At 36.3% G+C, this 17,157-nt stretch overlaps 1 protein-coding gene across 8 annotated transcripts in view; it reads left to right on the top strand.

Annotated features, from left to right (window-relative positions):
- The window catches only part of RBM20 (RNA binding motif protein 20), a 145,042-nt gene that overhangs the window by 30,054 nt on the left and 97,831 nt on the right, over window positions 1-17,157 (top strand). For 3 of the 8 annotated variants that reach the window (XM_090056870.1, XM_090056865.1, XM_090056869.1), the window contains exons 2-3: window positions 5,867-6,027; window positions 10,350-10,457. The exons of 3 other annotated variants lie outside the window; for them this stretch is intronic. Coding sequence is in view for 1 of the 5 variants with exons in the window: in XM_090056868.1 (XP_089912994.1) it covers window positions 6,014-6,027 (14 nt within the window). In the remaining 4 variants the exon portion in view is untranslated. The remainder of the gene's footprint in view (window positions 1-5,866; window positions 6,028-10,349; window positions 10,458-17,157) is intronic. 2 more of the 8 variants (XM_090056868.1, XM_090056866.1) reach the window with 1 other exon arrangement.

Genomic DNA, 17,157 nt, shown 5'->3' with positions numbered 1-17,157 from the left:
GCTCAGGCCAGAAGCTGAGAGCGTGCTAGAGCACACAGCTCTCTGGCACATAGCCAGCATGGACTGTGCTTGTTCACTTCTTCTTCCTGCTGCCCCCAAAGTCACTGGGATTTGCAGTTCAGAATTACAGCAGCAAGACTCTGCAGGATTGCTCATCACTTCCTGTTCCTGCTTCCAGGTGCCTCTGAGATCTGTAGTTCACAGTAGCAGTAAGTTTTTAGCAGGGCAGGGTAGCTCTGTACTTTGAAGGGGAGCTTAACTCCTCGCCCTGACCCCAGACAGGGTTTGCCTAGGGGGGCAGTTGCTGCCCCCACCTGCACAATCCTTCTCTGCTGGAGCAGACGACCTAGCCCAGTCCAATCCAGGGCATGCTGGGGGACTGTGTTTTAACTTAAACCAGGAAGGGGTCTAGGACAGAAGTTGCCCAAACCAGTTTGACCCAAATCAGTTAAGTCTGATACCAAATTCAACCAGATTTATTTTAAAGCAGTTTCAGCCATTTTGAAATGGGTTTATGTGCACCGAACTTCTGTTCTGTTCTGTTACAGGTTTAAATCAGTTTCTGATTACTTAAACTGGTTTTTGTGTAACTTCGGTCCCTAGCAAAATTGTTATCAGAAATAATAGAAGAGTCTTTAAATGATTCCCTTACTTCTTCCACAGGCCCATCTACTTAAATCAGGTACAGGAAATGGGACTGGAGTAAGACTAAGAGTTGGGAAGAGGTGCACATTTCTTGAGAGCATTGCACAACCTCTGAGAGAGAAACTTCTTAAAAAATGAAGCAGACAATCACAGCATATAGTTCCTTGCAGCTTCCTTTGAAGCATCTGGTAGTGGGCACTGCAGGATTCTGGGCTAGAACCCCTTCCCCCCCCCCTTCTCTCCCCAATCTAACATGGCAATTGTTATATAATTGACCTGTATTTCCAAAGTAGAAAAGGGGGTTTGGAATATGGGTAGGATTCTCACTCCTAAAAGCTCATTTACCATAATTACAATTACAAAAAAGTGCATCATATTCAACTGCAACTGTTGTCCCTTCTTAATTTCTCAGATGTTTGTTATCATGCATGGCATTGCACAGCTGTGAAATGTTTTTATTTTCCCTTCACCATATGCCTAGGGAGTTGCATAATTCAGTGCGGAAATGTCGTCTTATAGAGGAAAAAAAGAACTATGTGATGAGCATGCCTTTCTTTTTTTATAGCTTTCTGATTTCTTTCACTTAATTGGACTGTTTTTGACAAATTTTTGCTATTCTCAGTCATTCCATCCAGGCTTGTTAATTGAATAAAGCTGTTTTTGCTTAATTCAGTGCTACTGACCATGACTGTAACTTGATTTCTATTGAAGGACAGTGGATTTCTGTAAGAACTCCAGAAGTTATTTAGTTCGTGTATTTATTTAAAACGTGCTGAAATGTTATGTCTGTAGCTGACTTTTCCTAAGTTTAGGAAGGCTTAATTCTGAGCCATTGTGGGTGGTCTTGGTATCATTCATTGTGTGGCCATTACGTTGGTGTTCAGCATTGTCAAGTGCCACATATCTTGGGTAAGCTATTCTGTGCCTTCAGCTGGGCTCCAGGCAGCAGTAGCTAATCCTCCCTGCCTGTGAGGATTTTTGTGGCTGTTTTCTGCAAGCATCTGGGAACATGGAGCAAGAATTGCAGGGGAGGGCAGCGGGAAGAACAGGAGCCTTGGAAGACTGCCACCATCCTCTGCCCTTTCTTCTCCCACGCACCATCTTTCAGATTCTCCTCCACTGCGACCCCTTCCAGCAGCCTTGATGCCCTCCAATACTTATTTGCCCCCTTTCCTGTATGATTCTCCTATTCGTCTCTGCCAAGCCCTCTTTTGCTTGTCAGGTGCAGGTGATCATCTCGACTTCTGCCTCCCCCAGCCACTGTTGCCTCTGAGCTGAGGAAAATCTGCTAGTTTTTTGTGCATTGGCTAGAAATATTGGAAAGAAGGCTATGGAGAATTGGGCAATGATCAATGTTAATGGTATGGAATCCAGTTCGCCGACTTAAGTTGAGACTTACTGTTTGCTTACTAAGAGGGACTAGAGATTTTCAAAGCCGATGCAAGTCCACAATAGGTTTTTGTTTTGTTTTGGGTTTTTTTAAGAAAATCATTTTTATTTGGCAACTTAGAATTAACTGCCTGGTAGCTGTTTGTCAGCTGTGTTTTGGCATTAAATGAACTTTGAATTTAGTTAATTCCATGTTGATGGGACAGCGTAGAGTGTGTATAAGAGCTACAAAAACCTAATTTAGGCTGTCGAGTTAATGGAGTATAGGGTGACCTTCCTCGCATTTTCAGGATTCCATATAGGGGTCTGAATACTGGTTGAAGGGTGTAGTCTGGCATATCAGAGCACTAACATAAGGAGCAGTCACTGAGTTAGCCAGGCCCACATTCCATAGGCTTCAAATCTAAACCAGGAGCACAGAAGGTCACCACTGAATTAACTCTGTGTCTAGGAAGCATCCGATCCAGGATTAATCATAGATATTGATAAATCAACGGGATTTATTGTTTAGTTTAGTTATGACCAAGGTGGATAAAAATCAACGCCTTTTAATAAAAATATGTAAAAAAAAAAATTGGTTTTAAACATTTTAAGTTGGATATTTTTATTTTACCACTTCAATTATTTTGTTAAGATTAAAAAAAAAAACCTGTATAAAGATAGTTTTAATTTAAGATATGTTAAAGATCAAAGATATCATCATGGAATAGGGATTATAACTTCTAATTATAGACTATTTGAGACGATATATTCTAACTCTATATTATCTGAGACAATGTAACTTTTTTTTGAAATTTTTTCTAAATAGGTCACAACAGGCCATTAGGGGCCCAATATTATGGGGTTCCCAGAAGCTCCTGTATAGATTAGTAAAGATTAAAGAAATCCACTCTACCCAATGGGACTTAGTGCTCAGTCTAGAAGATCCCATTAAGCATCGGTGTCATGCTTAACTTCAGTTCTCAAACTGTGGATCTGGGTCTCCAAAGATAACATCCTTGTAACAGCAGTATATGGAGATGAGAGAACAGACCTGATTACCTGCCCCTCAGCCCTCTTGTCTCTCTGCAAGTTTGCGTACGCACAGTCAAGCCCTTACCTTTCTCTAAAAGTGCAAAGTTTGAAGAAGTTAAAAGAATAAAGGATATTAAACCACAAGAATGCACTTTTAGTAGAAAACAATAATTTAAATCATGGCTTCCTTACCAGTGATTTAATTTGTGTTTTAAATAATGGTTCAGATTAATTTGATTTAAATCAAATCCACGCTGATATGGCAGTGCAAGATTATTTATAATTGTGCATGATTTTTTAAATTCCTTTTTAATTTTGATTCTGTACCAGTTGTAACGTGCACTACTGGTTTTGAAATGTAGTTGATTTAAAATACTGTATTGGAACGTTATTGTAAATATACCTCTGCAATCTTCTGTGGTTTTGCAACCACATTTTCCTATTGCAATAACAAAGTCCCTACCAACAAAAGAACTTTCTATACAGAACACAGTCATGTATGAAATACCTTAAAAATCCAGGTGTTTCAGTAAGTAGAACTAGTTTTCATTTTTAACATCAATAGCCTAAAAATCATTCAGGCACAAGTGTTACTTTTTAAAAATGTTGGTAATACCCATCCTTCCACTTAAGTTTCCAATAAATCCTAAATTCAGCAGTTTTTTACATGTGTAATCTTGCATTTTATTGCAGGCACTTATTTCAGCAGGGAATCTGGGGACAACCCGATTAAAAAAAAATAGGGTTTATAGTACATGCTGAAATCAGGGGTTTTTTTGTACATATATCTGCTTATGGTTAAATAGGGGCAGGTGCATGCTGAGGAAACCCTGAAACATAGCAAACATCTTATTGAAAAGTCTGTAATATTGTATCTCTCTGTTGCAGAAAACGTTACTGTAATTTAGCATTTTCTTTTAGATCCTGATATTTGCTAAACAAAATAATGTATTCAAGATCTGCATGGTTTACTTTTTCCCCCTCTTTTGGATTATTCATTTTAGTATTTTACAATGTAATTCTGCTGTGAAAAGTGATTGCAAAAACTCCCCATTCTGACCCAACATATCTGTGTGCTATTGCAATACTAACTAATAATAGTTACAGCAACAACAGTGTCCCAAATGAGATACTGGTTTATTTAAAAAAAAAAATATTTTCTACTCTTAGTTCTGCATGAGAATTAAAGCAAAGAGAAATGTGTTATTTTTATTTCAGCTTCTGTATCATCAAAAGGAGTGCCTTGTTTAGAAAAACCAAGCCAAACCTGTTCATTATGTTCCGAAAGTAAGATCTTTGAAGTCTTGCCCCATCCCCGCAACCCCTTCAGCTTTACAGTCCCAGATGGACGGCTGGCAATTCAGACTCTTTTTAAAAAAACTTTTAAACTACCTATATGGAATGGGGAATTCTTTAGAAAAACCTGAAACCCAGCAATGCCATTTTGAGCTGCCTTTCAGAGAATGTCTGTTTAGTGTGCGTTCATGGCATATGTTCACTGCTGGCTTAAAATTAACACATTTACTTGAAATTTTGAAGGAAAGTCTCAGGTTAATGAAGAGGTGCAGGTTTAAGAGTGTAAATGGACTTCTGTTAATTAACACCTACTTAATCACATGATCTTACCACTGATTTATGTGCTGATCTTTGTTTCACACATGGCTAACTTGTTACCAGTGTTTGGAATTTATTACCGAATAATACTTGTGCTTCAAACTACTACATCTAGCTTTGTGCATTTCTCTTGATTTCATAATCTTATTCAGCCCTTAGTTTTTTTAGTATTTTGGGTGATATAATGTACTACCAAAAATTCTGCCTTGAATCTTCTTGTTAAATGTCTAACTTAATTGCCAGGATTTACAGAAACTTGACTAAATTATGAAGAAGCCACTTTTGTTCTTTGGGCAGCTTTTTGATAATTCATTCTGGTGCACTGTACTTGCTGGTAGCATCCTTATGGAGTCACACATGTCTGTTTGCAGTGAACACAGCTTTTTCTGAAGATTTCCTTTCTTGTATAGAGTGTTACAGGTCAGGTTTTCACAATCTTAGAAGCTGCCTCAGAAATATGTTCTGGAGTCTTTGGGGTTTTAAGAAAAACTTGTGTAAATATGGGTTGTGAATAATTTATTTTGCCCTCATCCAATATGCCTTTCCTAAATTTCCATTTTTAAATTAAATAAATGTAAAAAATTTCTAATAAGACTCAGCACTGACAGTGAAAGTAAAAAGCTTGACCTGATTCTCTTGTAAAGAATGCTGTATGTCTCAAGTGAAAATTTTACCCAGTTCTTATTAAGGAGATCCAGATTAATAGAAATGTCTTGTTAGGAAATTGGTCAGGTACCCAGGTTGTAGCTGTATTGGTTTAGAGGAGAAAGCAATCAGGGCTCGTAATAGAGATGATATCTTTTATTAAACCAACAGGATTTTTGCAAAAAAATGTAAAAGAATTTTTTTTTTGCAAAAATCCTGTTGGTCTAAATAAAAGATATCATCTCTACTACAAGCCCTGATTGCCTTGTTAGGAAATTTGCACTTCAGCAAATACAGCAGAAGAAATCAATTTTCAAAAATCTGCCCATTAAAAATGAGAACTATTGTATCCAGTAAAATTAGCATCTAATGGAACTCTAAAAGATTCTGATCTGTGTATATTTATTTATTTATTTTAATAATTCAAAATACTGATCTGTAACAATGAAACATAACTAATCCGCAGACCACTGTGACTTCAGGCTATTTCAGGCATCTGGTTACTTTTCATCAGATAAGCCAGTAAGAACCCATACTTGTTATTTGACTTGTTTCCTAGCTGCCAACGCTTTAACTTAACTGGACTGCTTTTTGAAAACCATGTGCAGTGGAGCAGTGCTAATTTGGGTAAATGGTCAGAAGGTGCGTGGAGAATTACTGCATTGTTGTGAGCAAGAGAACAAACTCAAGTTAAGAAGCAAAGCCAATGGATCCAAAAAGGTATCTCATTCATTTAATTTGACAATGTTAATGTACCTCTAATTTGAATAATTGTTAACAATGGATTAGTGAAAGTTTTTCATATTTTCTGTAAAACGGCAAAGATTTAACAACATCTTAACAGCTATTAAATCTCTCCTGAGAAGTGGGGAGCAATCTTTGTGTGTCTGGCTATATTATAAAATGGATAGATTAGCTGAATGTGGATAAGGAGTATCTGTTGGGGATTCTTTTTTATGTTTATTATAAAATATTTAGCAGTATCTCTAGGAGGTGGGGTTTTTTTACTTTGCTAATATTGAGCCAATCTTGAAAATACACCAGCAAAAGCATTTATGTAGTAATAGCTTTTCTGAAAATTTGTTTCTTGGCCTTGACAATCTTGCTTTTTCAAGAGCATGTCAAAGAAGCAGCTATTTTCATTTAGGTTATACCAACTCCAGATTCCATTATTTTAAGTGCTTTAATGGATTTCACAAAGCAACTGACTAGCAGATAACTTTGGAAATGTGCATGGCTACTTTCAGACTCAGTCTATTTTTGACACTGAGACCAACAACAGGCTCTGGCTTTTGTCAGGTCAGCTGGTGGCAACTGAAGGCGTTATCATGTTTTTTCTTAGTTTCTAGCATATTGTTATCCCTCCTAGGTCACAGGGTGATTAGGAGATAGCTCTGGTATTTAAACATCTAGATAGGCAATGTCACAGAACTTGTTTTTCTATTTTTAATGATGCTCACAATGATTGGTAGGCAGACCCAGTTATCTGCAAAGGTCAAGAAATACATGGGGAGTGCATCGGATCACAGAAAAATATATCCTGCTACCGCATCACTTCAAAAAAAGAAGGGGTTAATAGCATAGATTGTTGGTGTTTAATAAATTGTGGGGATATGCGCATCTAAATATTTATCCTAATTCTCATTTATTTATTTGGTGATCATTTTTGTTTTATAAAATTGTTGGTAGCAGAAACGTATTTTTGTGATTATCATTTTGGTGGGTTCAGTTGAAAATATTTTAATTGTTTAAAGAGATAATTGAAATTCTCCTGTACGTATTGTAAGAAAAACTGTTATTTTTAATTTTTTTTTAGCAAGATTTACAATTAAGTTAGCCAATGCAAACTGGTTAAAGAGTCTTATGCAATGAAGATGTGGCAGGAAGCTGAGCTGTGAATAAACCAAGTCCATCAAATTCAGGGATTCACCCTGTGAAACAAAGTAGAATTCACAGCTAGGTGGAATTGATTTAACGTCTTAGAGAATGGAGCTAGTCAACATGTATTTGCACCATCTGAACCTAATTTTCCTCTCAGGCTTTAATTACTTTGATTTGACAGGCAACAGCTTCCCTAAACTTTGCAGTAGTGCAAGAACTCAGAACTCGGCAGTCCAATGTGAAACTTTAAATAGTGCTTGTTAGATATGTGAAATAATAATAAAAACTAGATAGCTACCAAAAGGTGAACATTTAATTGGCGTTACCCTAGTTAGGTTAAAAAAATCCCCATGACTTCAACTGAAGGCAGCAAATGAATAAGAATTTTAAAAAAATCATTACATCAAAAAAGACATGTTTTTACAGAAGGGCTAAAGTGTCATCATCAACATTAAAATCTCAGTGAAGACTGTGTACGGTTAAATAATACTTTTTGTGGTTGTAACAGGAAGAAGCTGAGAAGATGGTCATTTTCCTCTTCATAGTTTGTTTGCTTTGTGCATTCATAACTTTTTTTTTTTGTCTGGTGGCTGTTTATCCAGTAGAGGAAATCAATTGTTTGAATTTTTTGCTTCAGCAAAAATACGTACCCTAAGTTTTAAAATTTATTTGGGAAAATAGCACAACCTTTCATTTTTAAGAAGGAAATTCAGAGCGTTCTTTTCAAGGCTGTTATATCTGACACACAGATGTTTTTGATTAGTAGTCTTTCCAAACCTGTATTCTTTAGTTCTGTTCTTTAAAAACCTTCAAGCTGGCAATATCCTTTAATTTTTAAAAAAATTAAACACAGAAAAAGAATTACACACTTTTCCAATGTAGCACAAGACATTTCCTCTCAGTATTATAGTTGCAGACATTTTTATGACACCCTGCGGTATTTATTTTGCCTGTCCGTTTACAGTAAAACAAGGTGTCAAAAAATGTTTTACCTTGCATTGTACAGCAGAAGCTAATCTTTACTACTTGGTGTAAATTTGACATTTTATTTTAGATGATTGGTTTTTAAAAAAGTATTTATTTATGTTGCATAAGAAAGCAAAACAGTACTGTTTAATTCCTTTCTTCTCTCAAGGTAATGTTTTGGCTTTCCATTCTTTGTAATACCCATCTTCCAGGGATGTGAATATTGACTGAAAGGTCCTAAAATTGCACTTTTCATATTGAGAGTTTCTAGTAACTCTTCAAAACATTTCTGTAACTAGTAAGGATAAGCTTAAGTGCATTAAATAAAACTGGATAGGTACTCTGGGTGTTTTTGTCAGAAGAATAAGTAATTCCTAATGCCTGCATTGTAACTTTGGCATTAGGAAAAAGCTTCCGAAAAGCTAAACCTAATGTTCCACCCACTGATCTCAGAATGGCAAAAATCTCTACAGCTTAATTAAAATCTTGATCTTGCAGCTAGCTTCTGGCTGTTGTTATATATTGTTTCTAAACCATTAGTAGCAAAGGACTTCAAGCAGAGTAAACACTCGTTGTACCAGGTTTTGTACCAGAAATCTCTCAAAAAGCCAGACAAATCCTGTTCCAGAAGCTTACCTCCTAGGCTTCCCTATTCATATATTGAGGTGAAAAAGGGATCTGGCGTAAGTCGCTGCAAGGAAGCATGCACATTGATTTTAAATAAAGACTTCTGAGGGAAGACAGTTTTCAAAAGGCAATCTGTAAACACATGGATTTTAAGTGCCATATAGTTTTATCCCTACTGACCCATAGAATTAGCAAAATGAGAGAGAGAGAGATGAAAACATTTACTTGTCAGCAGTGTAATCACCCTGTCATGCCATGTCACTAAAAATTGGGCTTGCCCATTCAGAGCATATACTGTGGTAATCAGAGAGTCCTTGGGCTGTGAACATAGCATCCTTTGTGCTGCTAGAGTTAATGTGTTGGAATTTCTTCTTTACCATCAAGGTTTTAAACAGCTGAAAAATTCCTTTTCAGTTGTCAGACACGGTTTAACCTCTGCAAGATGTTTTAATTTACTAATTTTTAAAAAGCATCTGGCTGACGCATTAATTTAGTAGCTTTCTGGAACTTGGGTTATCATTTCTTTAATCCTCACTCTGATGCTACAGATCAGTGTAGTATAAAAAAACCTGTATTTTAGAACAGCAATCTGGTTTTCTTTTAGTGTCCTTGAGCTCGGGAACAACTTTGATTTCTAATACTATTTTGCTGCCTTGCTAATCCATAACTAAACTCTTGTATAGTGTAGAGCTGAATAACATTTTGGGGGGGTATTGTTTTTGTCGTAGTTTGTTTTTTAAAGCATTGTTACTTGCTTTTTTTTTTTTTTTTTTTTTTTTGACACATTCTGGGTGGTGAAAACTTATGCAAGGATTTACTTTCTTTTTTTTGGACAGATAGGCTTTACTACACATGGAAAATATTCTTTTAATACATATGTCACTGTAAGCTTACTGGCTAAAAAAAATCTGCTCTTCAGAGAGCCTCAGTGATCCTTTTGCTGAGGCACTGTTAAATCCAGTAGATTTACTGGAAGACTACAGCTGCTTAAACTGTGCAGTCCACAGCGCCGAGTGGTTATCTATTTCAGCTTCCCCATCCTTGAAACAGGCTGAATGTCTTGGGAATCTCTAAGGCTTGTCTAATACAGTGCAACCTCACTATAACCAACCCTGATTGCTTATAACAAACCTTTTATTAAGCCCAACTAGCAGGAACTGATTTTTTCCACCCCCCCATTATTACTGATGCTGCAAATCAGCTAATCCTATTAGAGTGAATATTCTTTGGGTAGATGTTTCTCCTGGTCCCATTGGGGTTTGCTACAATGGGATTGTACTGTATTTCTGAAATGCTTAAAAATTCTGTAACAAATGGTGCAATAGACTGTATATGCATCATCTTCTCTAAGGAACAATTATGATACAGTACTTCAAATGGAAAGGGTTCGCTATGCATATCCTGAAATATATATTTAAGTGAATTGTGCAATTAAAGAAGTGTCTAAACATCTCAGAGTAGTATATTGTATGCCAACCCCAAGAGTGTATTGATGAATAAGCATATGTGCTTCCCCAGGTGAATGCTTAGAAATTATACAAACCCTGTTCTTCTACTTCATGATGCAGGACAGTGGGATAGCAGATGCACCTTGAAATGCAGAGACCCTGTTGAGCATGCAGAGACCCTGTTGAGCTTGTTACAAATTTATAAGTCACTCACAGCTACCAAAACCAGTAAGCCTTTTTGTCTTTCTTTTTAATTTATTTGAGGTTAGAAAACATTTCCTCCTCTTCAGCCCTTTCTTCCTCGGTTCAGCCATCTCTTTTCTCCTGAAGCATACAAAGACTTATCCATAGTCAGTTACAACTGAGCAGATGTCCTGAATGTCCAGTGTTAAATTGAGGTGAATAATCTGTAGAATAAGTACATGGGCATTTCTTAAGTTGAGAGTAAATGTGTGGAATATGTGATTAGCTTATGGAAATTCCCCGAGTAGGAAAGTGGCTAGAATTTGTCCAACAAATAGTTCATATGAGGCTATTTGAAAGCACTACTTTCAATCTGCCTCTTACCATCCCTGCTTGGCTCTGATTCAGTTGATGGATGGACCTACAGCTTTAGACCCGTTATGTCCCAAGGAGTTACTCAAATTCACAGTTTATCTTGCAAAAGAAACTTAGAAATACAATGCATTGTATAGAATACCCTCCTCAGTCTCTCAGGGAAGTAATCCCAAAAGAGGTAAGAGTTAGCAAATTTTCCCTCGTGCTACTCAAGATTGAGGCTGAGAATAACACCCTCCCTGACTGAATGGTTGGATTCCCTCCAGTGTAGCCTCAACACAGGGTTGCCTTGCCAGTGCCCTAAGAGCCCAAGCATATGGTCTTAGAAACAGGTTGTGGGGTGGGGGTGGGTACCTACTGGGTAAATCATTGTGCTAAGCAACTCTGAGAACACCTGGAAGTATCAGACCCTAGGATTTTTGGAGTTTGTCCCTTCTCACAGGAGCCTAACTTTGATAGTCAAACTTTGATAGTGCCAAATTAGCAATTTACCCTAATAGCTATCACTCGGCAGTACTGAAAATTATACCAGCAGAAGACAAGGACTCTTAACATCTGAACCCAGATCTGCTCCTATGTAGATCAATAGCACGATTCTAGTTTCTTCCTTTGGGAGATTCATTTGCTTCTCTTAGCCATTTTCATCTTTTTATTAGGTTTTAAAAATCCTTTGAGCAATTTTGGTTCATTTTAGTTTGAAAGACACTTGCTATGGATGTTAACTACTGTGTGAAGAATACTGTAAATATTCATTCAGAATTGCATAAATGAATATATCAACTCTGCAGTGTTACTTTTGTTTTCTGTGATTATTTTAAATAATGAATGTATTACCATGACTGTGCATTGAAAGAGAGAATGTTAAGCAAATATAAATATCTTTTTTATGGAAAGTGAATTTTGAATTTGAAAGACTATACAGAATTCAAGAAGTCAGTTTCTTGCTGCACTTTTGGTAGATCCTGAAAATGGTATGCCGTGACCTAAGTGTTTATTCAAAACTTTACAGTTTGAATATCTACTACTTCAATAGAATTGTTTTTGGACAAAGTAAAAAAATGATCTGAAAACTTAATAAATATTTTTACTAATGACTGAAACAGAGTTAAAAAGCATAGGGAAAATTTGTCAGTGAAAACTAGACAGTTTTAAATCAATTATTTGTAATTGCTTGCTCACCCCAATCTGCAGTACGTTACAGTGATTTTTATGCGGTATATGAGGACTAAATTGCCTCCATTTCTGGAGTTTTAAAAACTATGTGAAAACTCCACAGTCAAGAGTGACATACTTGTTATTGTGTTAATATGATCACTAAATGGCTGTTCACTACATGAATGTTATACTAGAGATATTCCACATAATTAAAAAAAAAATGATGCACATTCAATGCATTGCTGCAACTTTTTTCACACAATCGGGGGTTTTTAATCATAGCTTAGTATGTCCAGCTTTTAGGTGTCTTTTCATAACAGCTGGATCACAGTGGAAGTTCTCTAAACCTGTTAAAAACAATTGTTCAGATTCATCCCTTGTATAAGTCTAATTTTGACAGAGGAGTTTTGAGGAAAAATGTCTCCAGATAGCTAAAGACTAAAATGAAAATATTATCCCGGTTTGATTTGGGTTTTGGTTATATTTCTGTAAACCCCAAACTCAGTGGGAAATTGGAATTGTAGCGCTAAAGCCATTTAATTGATTAAAAAGTACAATAAAGGCAGGACTTTCGAATTCAAAGGAATGTTTTTCAAATTTGTTTAGAACACAGAGAGTATTTATTTGAAATGCCCAGAGACGTGTGTTGAATAAAATGGTAAAGGAAAAGAAATCCTGTAGATAAGAGTATTTATGTTACTTTATTCTTCACTCTAAATTTGCCTTTGCTAGACTTTGTAAGCATCAGCGCAGTATATTCTTTTTACATAATATAGAACAGCTCATGCTCTTTTATCTGAAAAGTAAATTCAGCAGCCATAAGGCAAATCTGACTATAGTATGAAATGTATTTAGCTACGTAGGAGATTATAGCCATTTAAAAAAAAAAAAAGTTTTAAAACAAATTTCTTAACTTATGTTTCTAACAACGTATTATTAAATTTTCTTATTTACACTAAATTTGGATATTTTGAAAATCCAATTAATTTATGCTGTTTTAACTTATTTCCTTTCCCTTGTTTTTAATAACTGTAGTCAGTTATTTGTTTTTATATAATTGCCGTTAGTGACAGATTCTCAGTTCTCAGCTGTTGAGTTGTAGATACTAGCGGGGAATGTTAATCCATAGATAAGCTTGTTCTAGGTTTAAAATTATCACTGTTGATATAAGAAAAATCAGTAGGAAAAACTTCTATTGGGCCTGACTCTCAGAAGCAGTGTCTACTTCTTGCATTTAAACAGTGCCTAAAACACTGTCTGTAACTGTCTTTATCTGAAACAAATGAATAGGCTTTGTTAAAAGTTTGCTTTTGAACAAACAGTCTTACCATTTGAGCCGATCTTGAGTTGGCAACTTCCCTTCAAACCTTTTCCATGAAAGGAAAATTGAGATACTCCTTCAGTTATTCAATAACTTCTAAATGCATTTCTGCATGTTGAGAGATAGTAGGGAAAAGGTGTTGGCCAGCTGAAAAAGGACTTTTCAATTCAAACTATGAAGGTAAGGAATGGCAATTCACTCTTAGTGGGAAGCATTTTAAACACTAGTAAGTAGCACCAAGATTGCATAATTTCTGCTTCCCTTGAAATGAATCAAAATGATAACAAATCAAGTTAAAAGTGAAGTCCATTTCCTTGAAATCATAACATTCTTGTTTTAATATATAAATGTTTGTACCATATGCCTGCAAAAAAGGAGATTTATGCAAGTGTTTTTGAGATGGGACCATTAAATTTAAGTATGCTGGTACTGGACATAACTCAGTAGGAGCACAGTAGTAAAAGGAGATACTTGAACTACCTCATGGGATTGTTATTGGTGCTTTTAAGATCCTGGAGTGGATTTCCTTGGGAATACAGTTAAATGACTGTTTAAATTAATTTGTATATGGAGTAATAGAAGAACACAAAATAACACAGTAACAATGCTTAATCTTTTAGCTAGCATGTAGAATATTGCATGTGTCCCTTTTCATATAAGCATTGATTATATAAATTATAATATTTCACAACGTGATGTTAATATAATACATTATAATTTATACTGTTAAATATTTTTTCATTTATTATGAAATACTGCTTGGATGGTGTGTCTCTTCTTTGCATGCATTTGGCTATCTTGAAAGGTGTTCCTAGGTTTTACTGTAAAACTGTATCTCTTTCACAATTTTGAGCGAAACAATTTTCCTTGCAAATAAGGTAAAACCCTTCTCTTTACATATTGATTAGCTTGTTACACACTGTTTAAAATGGGGTAGGAAAACAAATCCATTGCCAATACTGGTAGTCCTCACTTTGTGCACGTTGTACAAACTCATCTCACTTCATAATAGAAGCTGATTGTTCTAGAATGGGTTTAGCAGGCTTTAGGCCAGATCGTATTCAAAAGCCCATTTACTTGGATAAGTTCAGACTTTATTCAAGCTGCATCAACATCCCTGTGCTCTAACTGCCATGTTTTAAATAAAGCAGTAAAACAAAATAAGTGAAAAATGTAGCGCCTCCTTTAAACTATGTAAAAATAATTCCAACACACAGAAACACTGAAATTAGAGGCAATTACATTAATGTACCGTATGTAGTAACTAATTAAAAGTATGTGACTAAGGATATTATTTTTTCTTCCCTAGAAAGGAGAAGAACAGTCTGGCACGTAGTGGATAGGGCTGGCTGTCAGAAGACTTAGGTAGTATTCCCAGAGCTATGACAGACTGGATGTGTGATTTAGTTCTAGACAATTAGTAGTACCTTATTAATTTTCTCGTCAGTAAAACAGTTGAAGGATTGGTTATTGTCCAGACTATGCGGTACAAATGTGCTGCAGCTCACTGCATTATTTGTAAGGTACTCTGAAGTCTTCCTAATTAAACGGCGGTGTTTAATTTAGCTTGCAGCAATACCGAAAAGTTGCTGCCCCATTTTTTTAGGCAATTTACAAATGCAACAAAAACAAAACCTTAGCGAGGACTGAAGGACCATGATTAGGACTGGGGCTTCATTGTTCTAGGTACTCGAAAATGCATCCTCTGCTTAAATTGTGAGGAATTTACAATTGAGTTTGAAACAAGAGGTATGGTGGGTTTCCATAGCTTTTCCATTTTAATCGTCCTGTGAACACAGCTGTTTGTGGAAGAATAACAGAAGAAAGGAGGAGATGGAGGATTAGGATAGCAACAGTAAGACAAGATGAGCTCATGTCCCTGAGACCATGGTAGGCAATCTAATTATAATTTCTCAATATATATTTGCTAATTGACAATGTGCTACAATATATATATTGATTAAAAATAGGATCTATTACTGTCCCTCACGTGGATGAACTGGGATACTCCCTGTGTGCAGTTTAAAAGATCAGTATTATAATTTAAACCGTAAAAAACACAGGTGCAGAGAACATAAATAAGATTACACATGCTCTAGCCATTCCATATCATGAGCTGCTTAATTATACTTCTTCTCAGCTTGTAATTGAATATAGCCAAACCGGGCTCATGTTTATGAACAGCAATGGGTGATATTTCGTATGAGATTCTTTGATGAGTTTCCCATATCATCCATCTGACTCCCTTTGCTAAAAGCTACTTTCTTACCTCTGAACCTGTCAACTTTTTTTACAACCTGATGACTGATGAGACTAGCGTGCTGTAAACTGGAATGTTCTTGCATTCAGATGTTGTTGTGGTAAGTGAATTTGTAGCCGAATGTGTCCATGATTAAAATGACTTTGTTTATAAACGAATGAGGAAGGTGCTGGTGAAGGGCATTAGAGGTAATAGATACCTCAATGGAAAAGTCACCTGACTGAATGCCTCCAGGTATCACCAGTAGATTATGTGGTCAGCAGAAGGTTGTTGGGAATAATGGAGCCTTTCTGCCCACGGCAAACATATGAGTCTAGGCTAGCAGTTATTGAAGTTTTGTATTATGGAGCATTGGTGCAGTGACATATACAACACGAGCTGATGGTCTGGTCTTAGTTCCTAAATGAATAGGCGTCTGCATCACAAAACAACCACTGTAATTAGCAGTCTGGTTGGTAGGCTGGTTAGCGGAATGAACAAGGTGGGGATGGATACTGAATTACCTTAGACTCAGGTAATGGTTAGTTCTAGTTGTCATCCATCAGAAGAGTGATAGGGTAGTTTAGAGATGATGTAACAGTTTTCTGCAACCTTTCCATCTACCAACTTTTCCATATACTTCTATAGATAAGTCTCCATTGTTGTCATATGCCTGAAGAGGCTCCGGAGTTATTAGATCCCCAGCCTTTCAGCATAGTGTGTATGTAGGGAAAGGAGAGAGTTGAACAAATTTATACCAAGTTAAAAAGGGGTGAAAGAGGAAGGACTTTCCTTGCATCAGTTCCTCCATAGTAACTGTTTTGTGCGTTCACTTTTATCCCATAGTAAGTGAAAGTTGAACTGGGGCAGTTTATCTAGAATGAAACAAGGTTACTATGGTTTAGCTTCTTAATGAAGGATGGGATTGGGCATAAAAATCATTACCACAGAGCACCTAACACATAATAAAGGGTGGTCCTATTAATTTACCTGTCTGTACCTGGGTTTCAATGGCTCTTTCAAGAATTGAAACTGGGCAGTTAGAATTGTGTTCTAAAGTTTCTCATCTCAGACCAAATCATGCTTTCATTTGGAAATCCTTTCTGTTACAGCGGGCATATCATTAGAAAAGAGATCCAAAAAATAACCAATACTTCTTCATGAATGCAAAAGTTTAGTTAAAGTTTAAAAAATTAGGTTTCAGTAGCTTAATTTATAGGTGATCAAACAGGTGTCCAGACCATCACTGTGGCTGGCAAATCTTATGACATACCAACAGAGGATTCAAACAAGTGATGTCAGAGTTTAGGTACTTAAATACTAATTAATTTGGAAAATACGTATAAACTAGTTCATTAATGTGCCAAGTGTGTGTGTGTGTGTGCGCGTGCGCACACACATGCATGCATACACACACACATTCATAAACTTTTGCCATGTTAACGAACTAGTTTATTCATATTTTCAAAATGAATTAATCGCAGCATTCATGAGCCACCTGGTACCTAGAGGTATGTAGAAAGAAACATTTAAAGCTGTGTCTATGTCTGAATCGCCAAACCTCTCCGAATCGATTTGGAGGGTTCTTATTTGATTTGGATTCGGCTGAATCTCTGCCGAATTGAATCAGGGACCAAAGTTTCGCACAGCCCTAA

This window comes from Crocodylus siamensis, chromosome 7, assembly GCF_052110815.1.
Source record: "Crocodylus siamensis isolate JL-2025a chromosome 7, ASM5211081v1, whole genome shotgun sequence".
Classification (NCBI taxonomy): domain Eukaryota; kingdom Metazoa; phylum Chordata; order Crocodylia; family Crocodylidae; genus Crocodylus; species Crocodylus siamensis.
Note: the sequence above shows the minus strand (reverse complement) of the source record. Positions and strands in the feature narration are given on the sequence as shown.